The sequence below is a fragment of the Brachionichthys hirsutus genome, chromosome 5 (assembly GCF_040956055.1).
Source record: "Brachionichthys hirsutus isolate HB-005 chromosome 5, CSIRO-AGI_Bhir_v1, whole genome shotgun sequence".
In the NCBI taxonomy this organism is placed as follows: domain Eukaryota; kingdom Metazoa; phylum Chordata; class Actinopteri; order Lophiiformes; family Brachionichthyidae; genus Brachionichthys; species Brachionichthys hirsutus.
Window position 1 is genome coordinate 4,303,100 of NC_090901.1, and position 11,242 is coordinate 4,314,341.

The 11,242-nt window shown below is 48.8% G+C and overlaps 1 protein-coding gene across 1 annotated transcript; it reads right to left on the minus strand.

Annotated features, from left to right (window-relative positions):
* Positions 1 to 430: 430 nt before the first annotated feature.
* On the minus strand, positions 431 to 9,977 carry klf13 (Kruppel like factor 13). Its single transcript, XM_068739632.1, has 2 exons — positions 9,114 to 9,977; positions 431 to 817 (listed from the first exon to the last, which is right to left on the minus strand). Exons 1-2 carry the CDS (start codon positions 9,547 to 9,549, stop codon positions 513 to 515), a joined length of 741 nt encoding a protein of 246 aa, XP_068595733.1. The 5' UTR covers positions 9,550 to 9,977; the 3' UTR covers positions 431 to 512.
* Positions 9,978 to 11,242: the final 1,265 nt, after the last annotated feature.

An 11,242-nucleotide genomic window follows, 5' to 3' on the forward strand; every position in this document is an offset into this window, starting at 1 on the left:
AAATTCAACACCGGTTGAACTTCTGAGTAAAGTGATGAGTATTTTGTGCAGTCAATGTGAGTACTTGTTACGTACTGTGGTATTACAGAAAAAGCAACTGTCTTCAATCCTGAGGTGTGTGTGTGTGTGTGTTTGTACCCCCCCCCCCTCCTCACCTGTTAAAAAAAAATACAAATAAAAAGATGCCTCTCGATAAGACTTATGGTGGCGTCTGTACCATGATCGGTCTTCCCAACCTTGTTGACTGTAAATGCAAGTTGAACGAGCCGTGATCACAGTAAAATACAGACGAATGGTACAGAGTGTGTAACTGTTGCCATCTGGGAAGGGCATTACCTTCTTTTAGGATCACACAAGTAATTGCACTGGCATAAGCAGTTATGTACAGTATGGTACACCACAGCAAGCGCAGGAATAGCAAAGGGGGGGGGGGGTTACCGACGAGTGTGCAACACTATGACAAAAACACAGGCCTCCCAGGTCAGAGGCAGAAAGTGCGCCGGGGTTTCAGTTTAAGGCGAGCTGGCGGGGCTGAGGGCGGGACTGGAGGCGTCCGAGCGGCTGTAGTCGCTGAGGGAGCCGGGACGCGCGGTGCCGACCCCACCGCCGCCGTGGGGCCGCTTCAGCATGCCGGGCTGGAACTCCGAGTGGCGTCGGGCGTGCTTCATCAGGTGGTCGCTGCGCATGAAACGCTTGTCGCAAAGTGGGCAGCCAAACTTCTTTTCGCCCGTGTGGGTGCGGTAATGGCGGGCCAGCTCGTCAGAGCGGGCGAACTTCTTACTGCAGTCGGGCCAAGTGCACGGGAAAGGTCGTTCTCCTGAAACACACACACACGGCAAAGGAGGGATGACGTCACACAGTCACGCGAGAAGATGCTAGCTTGTGTGGTGTCTGATTTCTAATTACAAACCGGCGCCCACCGTGTCCTAAAGCGAACGCCACAGTGTGAACTCATTGTAAGGTGTTTACAGGTGAGCACGGAAACTGCAACGCACCTGAGAGACATTTATCACAGGAGACCATGCCTGCAGAACAAGACGGAGCTGTTTTCTGCACATGGAAGACTCTGATAGTGATCACAAGCTCATTGCTTCGCTTGATTGGTCAGTAAGAGGAAGGATATGAAAACCGACCGCCACGATCTTCAAAAAACGTCTGTGGGGAGTTTTGGGGCGGCAAAACTGGCACAGTTTAATTAATTTAGATCCAGATGTTAATCTCACAATGGCTACCCCGCCCATTTTCCACTTGGAACATGGAAATTACACCCCCCCCCCCCTCCCCCAGGCAATAAAAGTGGGCTTTGACGCAAATCTATAGGCAAAGCCAGATGGTGCTATATATCCTGTGGTTTCCTTTTATTCTGATGTGGAAACAGCGTGCGCTCAGCCTACACGCAGCACATTCTCCATCCACTGCCCAACGCCTCTAATACGCCGCACCGCTTTGTTCCATTTCGGTGACTTTCTGCCTGACAATAGCAGCATCCAGCCTCTAATTTTACCAACATCGCATTGCATTACGATAGCAAAGGGAAGGACGTCCTCATCTAATGGTTCTGTCCCTAGAATAAGAATGAGTATTTGATTCATCAAAAGGAATAGGAGATGCATGAATGTTTATCGGTGGTATAACAAATGAACGCCAAATTTATCTTTGTTCATGACAAAGAAGGGGCTGAATTTGTTCGAACACTTTGCTCTTTCTGGATTACACTCTGGAAACTAAGAGGGAATGTAACTTTTGAGGCACTAATCCCATTTAAGAGACCCTCCGATTTCATACGTTATGAGCAAGAGAAGCCACCTGGCACTGCAAAATTACTCATCGGCTGAAAAAGTAGTGCCAAGGCTGCTCACGGCTCAATAACCAGCGTAACGGATCCAACGGCATTAATATTTCACCAGACACCAGAGAGCTAGGCTGAGATATCCCGTCTAACCGCCCTGATGCAGTAATGCAGTCATAGCGGAAGCATCAGGTATCCGGCGGTAACTCGCAGAGATGCAGCAAATTATTTAGGACTCCATGACTTGATGGGAAATGCAGAATAAATAAATAAATGTGTCAGCCCTCTTTATCCACCACTAAACGGGTGCAGCTGGTATTTAGGTCACCGATATAAATATGCATTTTAAACACTCTGCCGCTTTAATTCCCGCCTTGGAAGGCTGGTGCAAAGAAGATGCCCTATTTACTTGTTGAGCTGCCTCATGGCATGGGGACTGGGAGTTCCATTGGGTGATGGGGAGGTGAAGGAATATATATCAGGTAATGATAAGGAGGTCGGGGAGCGAATGGTTTGATCCTATTTTGGAATGATGATAGGAACCATTACCCTGCATAGCAGGAGGAAATCACTCCGCGAGAGGCTGCCATACTGCAGCCATTAGTCAGCATCTCTGTCTGCAAGCTACCCCCCCCCCCCCCCCCCCCCCGCCTGTCATCCAGTCTCTGCCAGCCCCCTCACACTAGGAGGGGTTGTCTTTCTCAGAATGTGTTGGATGCAGAGGGCGAGAAGGTCGCCTAATGAGGGAAGCTTTTCCCTAACAAGCACAGTGGCCTAGTTACTTGTTAAGAGATTACATCATGAACACAAACTGTACTGCTAAGCACTAGCACCCCCCCCCCCACCCCTCCACCCCTGCGCCTCCTCCAAGGAAATGAGATTATGTCACAGGTACTAGTGTTGTATAACTGTTCTCTCTGAGGTCGCTGGGTCGGTTAAAAAGAAAACAGCTTATCTCTGACTCCCCTCCCTCGCCTCTTTGGTCCTTCATATCAGAAGAAGTTTGGCTGCTCGGTTTCTGCAGAACCAGTTGAGATAAATGGTATCTGAATTCATCTCCTGAAGCGATGTCGCCTGCTCCAGCGAGATCGGATCAGCAGCAGCAGCGCGGGAACTCCAGCCACCTGGGCCAGATACCACCTACGGGCATCACAAACCAGGCTAGATAACATTCCTGGAGTGTCCTCATGCACGGTTCACATTTACCAAGGGTACAGTTACGAGTGAGACCGTGTGAGCCTGCTGCAAGAGAGCTATAGTGGAAATAATTTGGCAGGGTAAACAGAAAGTCATCAGGGTCACTTTGCAGGTACATTAGCTCCGCCTCCGCCTGTGCTGTGAGAACCCACAGCAGGAAATATCTGTTAAAGATCTCAGAACAAACTCAAGGTGCACACGAAAACTCAGAAAAGTCTGAGACAAATTATAGATGGCAGCTCGTTAGGGTTGGAGCGGCTGGTAGGTTGCATGTTTTCGACAGATTATATAACCTGTAACCAATCAGGAGCCAGATTCTGTGCCAGCAGACCATTCAAGGGATTTGGGGTCGTACCAAAATGACTGCAGAGGGCCTCATCAGCGTAAACCACTGGAGCACCCAGGGTCGACTCAATGCACACTTCGCATGCACACTCGTGCTCCAGGAACATGTGTAAGAACAATGCGCACACAGTAAGATGTCTGTGGCGTGTCTTTCCATCATCCCCACAGCCGCAATATGCGTGTGCAAAAATAACAACAAAGCTTCACAAAATTCTGTGGCCTACAGAAATGGAAAAAAGAAAAAGGCAGGGCTTGATTTGAAACACATCTGAGATCAGAACAGCTGCTTCTACATGTCGCCGTATGAAAACTGAAGTCAGTGGGGGAGGAGTCGAATTACTGAGGAAATCACTCGGGTCAAAGCCCGTTTCCTGGGTCTCCATTCAGAACTGTGCAGCCAAAATCTTCCTCATTGGTGGGGGGGGGGGGTCCAGGTGATTCTGATAAGGACCGGCTCCAGGTTGGAAGAGGAAAGCCACGGAAAACGCGGGAGAATTTGATCTATCGTCATCGTTTGTCTTTTATTGAGAGGAACTCGCTCGCCATCGAATGGCCAAACTTGCCTTGTAGCAGCCCTGCCCCCCCGGTAGCCGTGCCCCCGGTAGCCGTGCCCCCCGGTAGCCGTGCCCCCCGGTAGCCGTGCCCCCGGTAGGACGAGCTCGCGCTCCTGTAATGCAGTTCAATCAGACAGGCTGCGGGTACTGCCCGTAACTCACTCCCCTTCGGTGTGTGTTGCACAGAGCTATTGACATTCACCCAGACACGCAGCGGGGTCGAGTGTGACGGCCTGATTCCAGCACACACTTAGCTATACATTACTTCATCCTTTTTAACTCTTTCAGGGAAAGGCGCCGATGGCACGCCTACATTGACCAGCTCATCACATTTACCTCGATCAGTTAATAGTGTGCACTTTCCTTCTGGCTCGAGTGCACGCTAAAGCAGCCTGCAGCCTCGGTGTGTTGCAGACTGTCTCCTTTTCTCAAACCCTGGTTAACCAAACAGCTGGAGCCATTAGCGGCTGTTTGACCGAAGGTGGGCGCATGGACGACCCGTCATCCCCGTCTGTCACTCACAAAATACAACAGCGGCTCTATTCGCTGATGGAGTCCAACACTCGATCAAAGTCCATCACTGGCTAGTGACAAACCTTCCTGTTCAATCCTCAAGAGGCCTCGCTTTCCTGTGAAAGAGGGAAATACAGGACGGAAATATCAAATGATATACCTGATATATTTTTAGATGGCGAGCAGGAGAGAAATATCTTCATCATCATGGCGTCCTACCCCAAAGACTCCTCGTGTACCGGAGGCCACGCCCCTGGATGTCACAGTCTGTAACCGACTTATTTATCATGCTGACAAACGGGAGCACACCTCACATACCGTAGGGAACGTGAACATCCCAGCTAGAGGCAAAACCTTCTCTCCGAAATTAGCTCTGCAGCGTCCTTCATGCATTCACGCTCTATTCAGCTGAGATGCACAACAACAGAGGACGCAGTCAGTCGAACTCTTAGATGGAACCCTGCGAGTGCCAGGATGGCAGGGGTGTTCTCAGCTGCAGGGGGGGAGGGGGGGGGCAAAGCCCCTCAAACGTTAATCAGATTAGCTGCAGATGCTGCCGAATAGATGACCTACATCAATGGAGGGCATTAACAGTGAATATCCCGGTATCTAACGCCACCTCCCAACCTGCCGCAATGTATGTTCTTCAGCATTGTACTGTAGATGCAAGATGTGGTGGCGCTTTTTCAGCCCTGCACAGGTCTGCGTTCCTCTCGTCCTGCACACTGGTAATCAACACCGCGTCGTAAGCCGTGGCCGGGGCTCGGCCTGGAAACACAACACGCTCAAGCTTCGATTTTCTCTTTGCAAGCTGGAGAAGGGTGGAAAGGGCTGTTTGGGGGCATGAACAGAGCGGCTTTTATAAAACTACTCTGATGCTAACTAAAGAATACAGGAGCCCTGCGGGCCACTTAGAGGGATGCAGGCGTCCCTCGCTATATCGCAGTTCACTTTCCGCGGATTCACGGAATTTTCTTGCCGAACATATGTACGATATTCATATATCGCGTATTTTCTGCTATATTGCAGTATTCTGCGGTATGTGTAAATGGGCCTTTACCTATCCATCAATGCATGCTTGGATGCTCTAGCACCCTCCTCTGAGCTACGATTCACAGACTAGCAGCGCCGCACCAGAGGATTAGAACCAGCAACATGATGGCTGCACGTTGGCTTTATTCACCTCCTGAGGATCAAGTCGATTTAACTAATGCCTTGTTTCCCATTCGACACAAACTGTTCTGCTTAACAAGGCCTTCAGGGTCATTCATAAGAGAAGCAAATATATATATATCCACAAAGTGGAATGTAAGCGGATGAAGGGCCATGGAAGGATCCAATAAGCAGGAACACAAGAAGAACAAATGATTTCCTCTCATGTGGCCTCAGAACGTTCAGTTCTCAGCTCAAAAGTTCAAAAGCTCTGCACCACACCCTCATACTCGTTTTTTCTGGAAAACCTCTGGGGACAAATGGAAACTGCCCCCCCCCCCCCCCCCCCACACACACACAGGACTCAACACGTTCAACGCATGAGAAGAAGAAGAAGAAGAAAAAGCAGCTTATCTGGAAGGGATGGTGGAAATCCTGCCATGTGGCAGGTAGACAGACTGACCCCTTTTACCCCAGTAAAATGTTTAACCACCGTGCCAAGGTCAGGCTCAAGGCAAGGCAGGAAAACCCCATCTCCACCCTGCTACCTCACCACTGCCACCAGCCACACAGGAACACTGCACTCTGTGTAGCAGTGCAGCCACACGTAAAACCACTGGCTAGAGATGCAGTATAATCAGACACTCGTGCTTCTTTTGGGATGCAGGAGTGGAATTTGGCATCGTTTCACATAAAAAAAATAAAAAAGAAGTAGCATTAACCAGAGTTATTAGGCTGAAAATAGCCAGCCTGCATGAATAACTGGGTCTGTACGGCAGTGGAACTGTGCTGCCAGGTGGTGCCACTTATTTTTTAGGGCGCAGATTTACAATTGCCTCGCACTGTTAGAGGTACCCCCCAGCAAAACACAAAAGGGGAGCAGACAAAACGCCAGCCCAACTGTAAAATGTGTCGTTAGGTTCTTTGTTCTTATAGGACCATTGACCCAGTTCATTTCAGAGTTTTGGAATAGATCTTGAATACTGACAGGACCAGTCTTTTGTGAGGCCCAGCTGTGGTGTATGTGTGTGTGTGTGTGTGTGGGTGGGGTGGGGTTCTGTCTGAGGAAGACATGACTTGTAATGAGCTTGTCAGGGGGCATCAGCCCTTTGGAGACGTCTGTATGACAAGTCCAGAGCACAGTAACGAGGCTACACAGAAACGCCATGTGCTGCTGGGACACAACACGCCTATTTGGAACGGGGCGCTTCACTTTTCGGCATATTTAACAGCGTAACGCGTCTTTATCCCATTAAATCTGAGTTTACATTTACATCTGCGTGACATCGCTGCACATCCAACAGTGCAGGATGAAGATGTGTCGGAGAAACGCTCCACATCCCATACCAGGAGAACACACAAAAGCTGTCTGGTAACCTTAGACCCCGAAACGGCAGCGGATCGCTCACCGTGGGACTCAATGGCGTATAATGAGCAATTTAAATTCAGTATATATTCTCATGTCTGCCACATCTAGGAGTCCATCTTGCACTGAGACTGAGATGGAACCTAAAATGAAACCCGTCAGTCTCCACTAACCAAGAACCTTTTAATACCTTTAATGAGACAAGCTTCCCAGTTGGTCAGGATCATGGGAATGTCGCATTGCCTCCGTCTCGGAGGTTATGTTAGCGTCCCAGCGTTTGTTGGTTTTTCTGTCTGTTAGCAAGATAACTCAAATGGTTATGGATGGATCTTGATGGAATTTTCGGAAAATGTTGGAAACATTACCAGGAACAGTTGATTGAATTTTGGTGATGATCCAGAATAGATCATGACGTTGGAGTCAATGGAGCTTCAACATTTGTTCCTCAATATCTCAGTTGATTGTTGACCGAAGTTTATTGAATTTGACTCAATTGTGTAGGGTGGGAGTATCTATGTCACCACTGAATTTCATCCAGATCGGATCCTGAAATGGAGATCAGCATGCCTTTCCTCAGATTTGACAATTGGCTTCATTTTAACGTGGGAATTGGATTTGTATTTTATTCTATTTCTTAATGTGCTTCCGGACACTGCACACTCGCGTTTCAGCTCATTTTCTTTTGCAAACACTGGAATGACGAGGCTTTGGGCGTTACAGAAGTCAAATGAGGACATGTGGGATTTCACCGGCTGCGCTGGAATCCATTCTATCCTGACTCTACTAGTAAGGCCTGAAGGGAAGATCACTGCTGAGAGTCTGGCTTCTTAGGTTGAACTCAGATGACCCACAGTCTGGGACTACCCAGTCAAACACGCAGAAACAGTCATGAGCTTAACATTTATGTGACACAAACCAATCAGGAGGGAAGATGCAGGAGCGTGTCTAAACAAAAGGGCGGGCCAAGGGACCCTCAATGGGCATAGAGACAAGGGCAGGGCCGCCACTGAGCAATAAACTGCATTGGAAACACATGATCCGAGCCGCGACTCAAGCGACTCACATTCTGGGACTGTCCGGATCAATTCGTGCAAATCTTCCTGACAAATGACGAGACACGAAGGAGTGTCCCAAAGAAGACGCCGGTTTAGGACAGACGGACACCAGAGCAGATAGAGCTGCTGTGTGTGGAACCCAGATGGAATTCATAAAGTTTATAAATCTGATGACATTAAAAAAAAACAAAGCAGGACTCGAGGGGACGAGTCGCCCGGCGGGGGTGAATTTTGCGCAGAGATTCTTGACGCACTTCTGCAGAACAAAATGTCTCAGTCAAATATGGGTCAAGTTCACACCAGCCGTGTGATCCAGAGAAATCGCTACGGAGACAGAGAGATGGAGGAGGAGGAGGAGGAGGAGGAGGAGGAGGAGGAGAGGAGGCTGCAGTCTGCGGAGCGTTCGGTCGAGGCTCGGCTAGCTGAGTCTGTTGCTGGCCAGATCAGCTGGCGTTCTGTCTGGGGGGGGGGGGGGGGGGGGGTTGCACGTCACAACAAAGGGCTTTGGGCAGACTGCTCGGCTCTTATTTACCCCCTAATTTGAGTCGATCTGCCCCCTCGCCGTCTCTCTCTCTCTCTCTCTCTCTCTCTCTCTCTCTCTCTCAGTAGTCTATCCTGCGGAATGGGAAGAGCAAATACTGAGACCTGTTCCAGCGGCCGGTCTGGAGCGCACGGCGCACGGCGCAGGGCGCAGCAGTCCGGTGCGCCGGAACCACTGGGTTGGTCCTGCAAACTTTTTTACGGCGTGCGCATTACAGGGCGATGCACATCTTTCTCACGCAAACCACGTGAGCCGCTATAAGCAGCGCGAGAGGAAGAGCGGCGTCTTTTGTTTCTCTGCGTTTGCGCGCCGCAGTTTAGGTTCGCAGCCCGCCCGGTGCAGGGCGGAGGGGAGCGGGGACAAAGCTCGAGTGGGAGTGGCACCGTTTTCCGATTCCCTCCCTCCCTTCGAAATTAAAAAGGACATTACGCAAACTTTGCACAACTGAGAGCAACGCGACAATTAAGAGAAATATTTGCGCGAATTCCGCTTTTCTCCAACGCCTTGCGTTGATTCTCGTCTCCCTCCTGAATGTAAGAGAAGCCTCTAATCAGTATTCTCATTTTAATCATATGTCCCCCCCCCCCCATCCGGCACTGACCTGTGTGCGTCCTCAGGTGCGCTTTGAGGTGGGATGATTTGCCATAAACTTTTTCGCAGCCCGAATAGTGGCATCTGTGTCTTTTCTGGGGAGACTCCTGCTCAGTCCGACCTCTCGATCGCTTCCCTCTTTGTTTGAGCGCAGGCTCGGAGATGGTGGAAGGTGTGGCAGAGTTTCCATCGCCACCGATCGGCGCGCTCTCATCCTTTATTTTTGCCTGCTCGACACCGTCGTTGGGAGTCTGTTGGTTAAAATCCGCCAGAATCCGAGCCACCACGAACAGAGACGAGTTATCCTTCACCGGGGGCTCCCTGGTTTCCTCCGCGTTCTTTGGGGAGGACGCGGTTTCTGGTTTCATCTCCCTGTTCCCTCTCGGAGCGTGCACTATTGCGCGACTGGACATTGAAACAAGGCACTCTGCTGCAAAGTGATCCATTTTGTCTTTGAACTTGTGCCGTGGTTCCCTTTGTGTGGAGGTGATGAAGAGGAGGCTCTCATCGGAGAGAACTGACTTTAAGATCTTACCCTGCTTTTCAATATCATCGACATCCTGTGGACGCACGCAAAAAAAAAAAAAAGCTGGCAAGCCTCTTCGGAGGAAAAACAACAACAACAACAACAACGTCGTAGATTAGCGCAACGACGTCGGAAACTGGACCTCCACAAAGTTGGATGCGTTAACTCCCATCGCGCCTGCAGACACTCTCCAGCACAGTGCGCGTCTCCGGAGCGGAGCGCCTGTTCCTGCCGCTTGTATCCATGCTGGGGGCGTGTCGGCCGGCGTCACAGCCGCTCAGCCATAGGGCACTGCGTGCGTGCGTGTCCTCAAATGCACCGCACGGCACGCAAAATGCGTGGAAGTTTCACCTTTGATTGTGTCCGCGAGTTCGGTGCGAGGCGCGTCGCGGACGCAAACCCGTCACGCGTGTTTTATGCACCGCACCAATGTTTGTTAGCAGGATGACGGAAAAAAACCACTGCTGGATGGAGCTTGATGAAAAAAAAATGTGAAGATGGGTCTTGGTCCAATTTAGAGTCCATTAAATTATGAGAGTGATCCAGATACAAGTCTGGATACAAAAAGATAACAACTATCCGGATTTTCCCATTTACTTATAATGGAAGCTTCTTATAAATGTCATATCTTGTAAAATATGCATTAAATTCACTCACCGAAAATCACAGTCATGTATGTGCTATCGTGCAAAATGTCATCTGGATCTGATCCAGAATGAAGTTTTTTTGTTTGTAATGTAATGGCTGAATACTCTGTTCTTATTTTCCCTCTGAGTTAGTGCATATAATTCGTCCCAGACTCGAAGTTATTAAATTAATAGGGATATAAAAAGCACAAGACGACCTCAGAATGCAGGATCATGAGGAAATTAATGGGCCCCTGTGTAAGACACTTCATTGAGTTTTCAGTTATACTATATCCTAGAAATATATTAAAAACGTTGAATTTTAACAAAGGAAAGATATACATTTCTGTGCACAGGTTCCACACCACCTGCAGCGTATTATTCTCTTCGACCCTGCCCCTCCGACAGAGTTCAATGTTACAAATAATACAATCACAAATGAGAAAAGAAGAAGAAGAAAAGAATGCAAGTCACCCGCTTTTTTAATTCAACCTGCTTTCTTTTCACATTGTCCGCTGGGTGTTTCATGAAAGACAATTATTCATTAGAACTAATGCAATATGAAGGTTTTTATCAGTTATGCTGTGTTGCTATAGTTTTACAAAGGGTTAGAATATGAAATCAAATATTTTGGAATTTAAAACTTTGGAACACAAGCATCAGCCTGGTGTGGATTCTATTTTTTTATGCCACCAGCTACAAAGTCCTGATAGAAAACAAACAATGTGATGCTAATGATTAGCAGCAAGGGCATGCATATGTCACCCAAGCACTCAAATGAAGCCCTATAGTTTCTACCAAAGATTTCAGGATGTACTAATTCCAGATTTGTTTTTGTTTTTCATCAAACGTTCTACACGCTGTTCTCAGATTTGCCGCTTTTATTGATCTCATCCCCCAGCTCAATCATGCCCGCCATAATTTAAGCACATTTACCAAGAATGAGAATTAGCTTTTAGCACGCTGCCAACACAGGATGAGGACCTG

What these genes read in the sequence shown, in the direction of transcription:
- klf13 (XM_068739632.1), bottom strand. Translation starts at nt 9,549, where the DNA reads ATGGATCACTTTGCAGCAGAGTGCCTTGTTTCAATGTCCAGTCGCGCA. An exon ending in GCACCTGAGGACGCACACAG is followed by an intron (nt 818 to 9,113) that starts GTCAGTGCCGGA and finishes TGTGTGTTTCAG; the next exon opens with GAGAACGACCTTTCCCGTGC.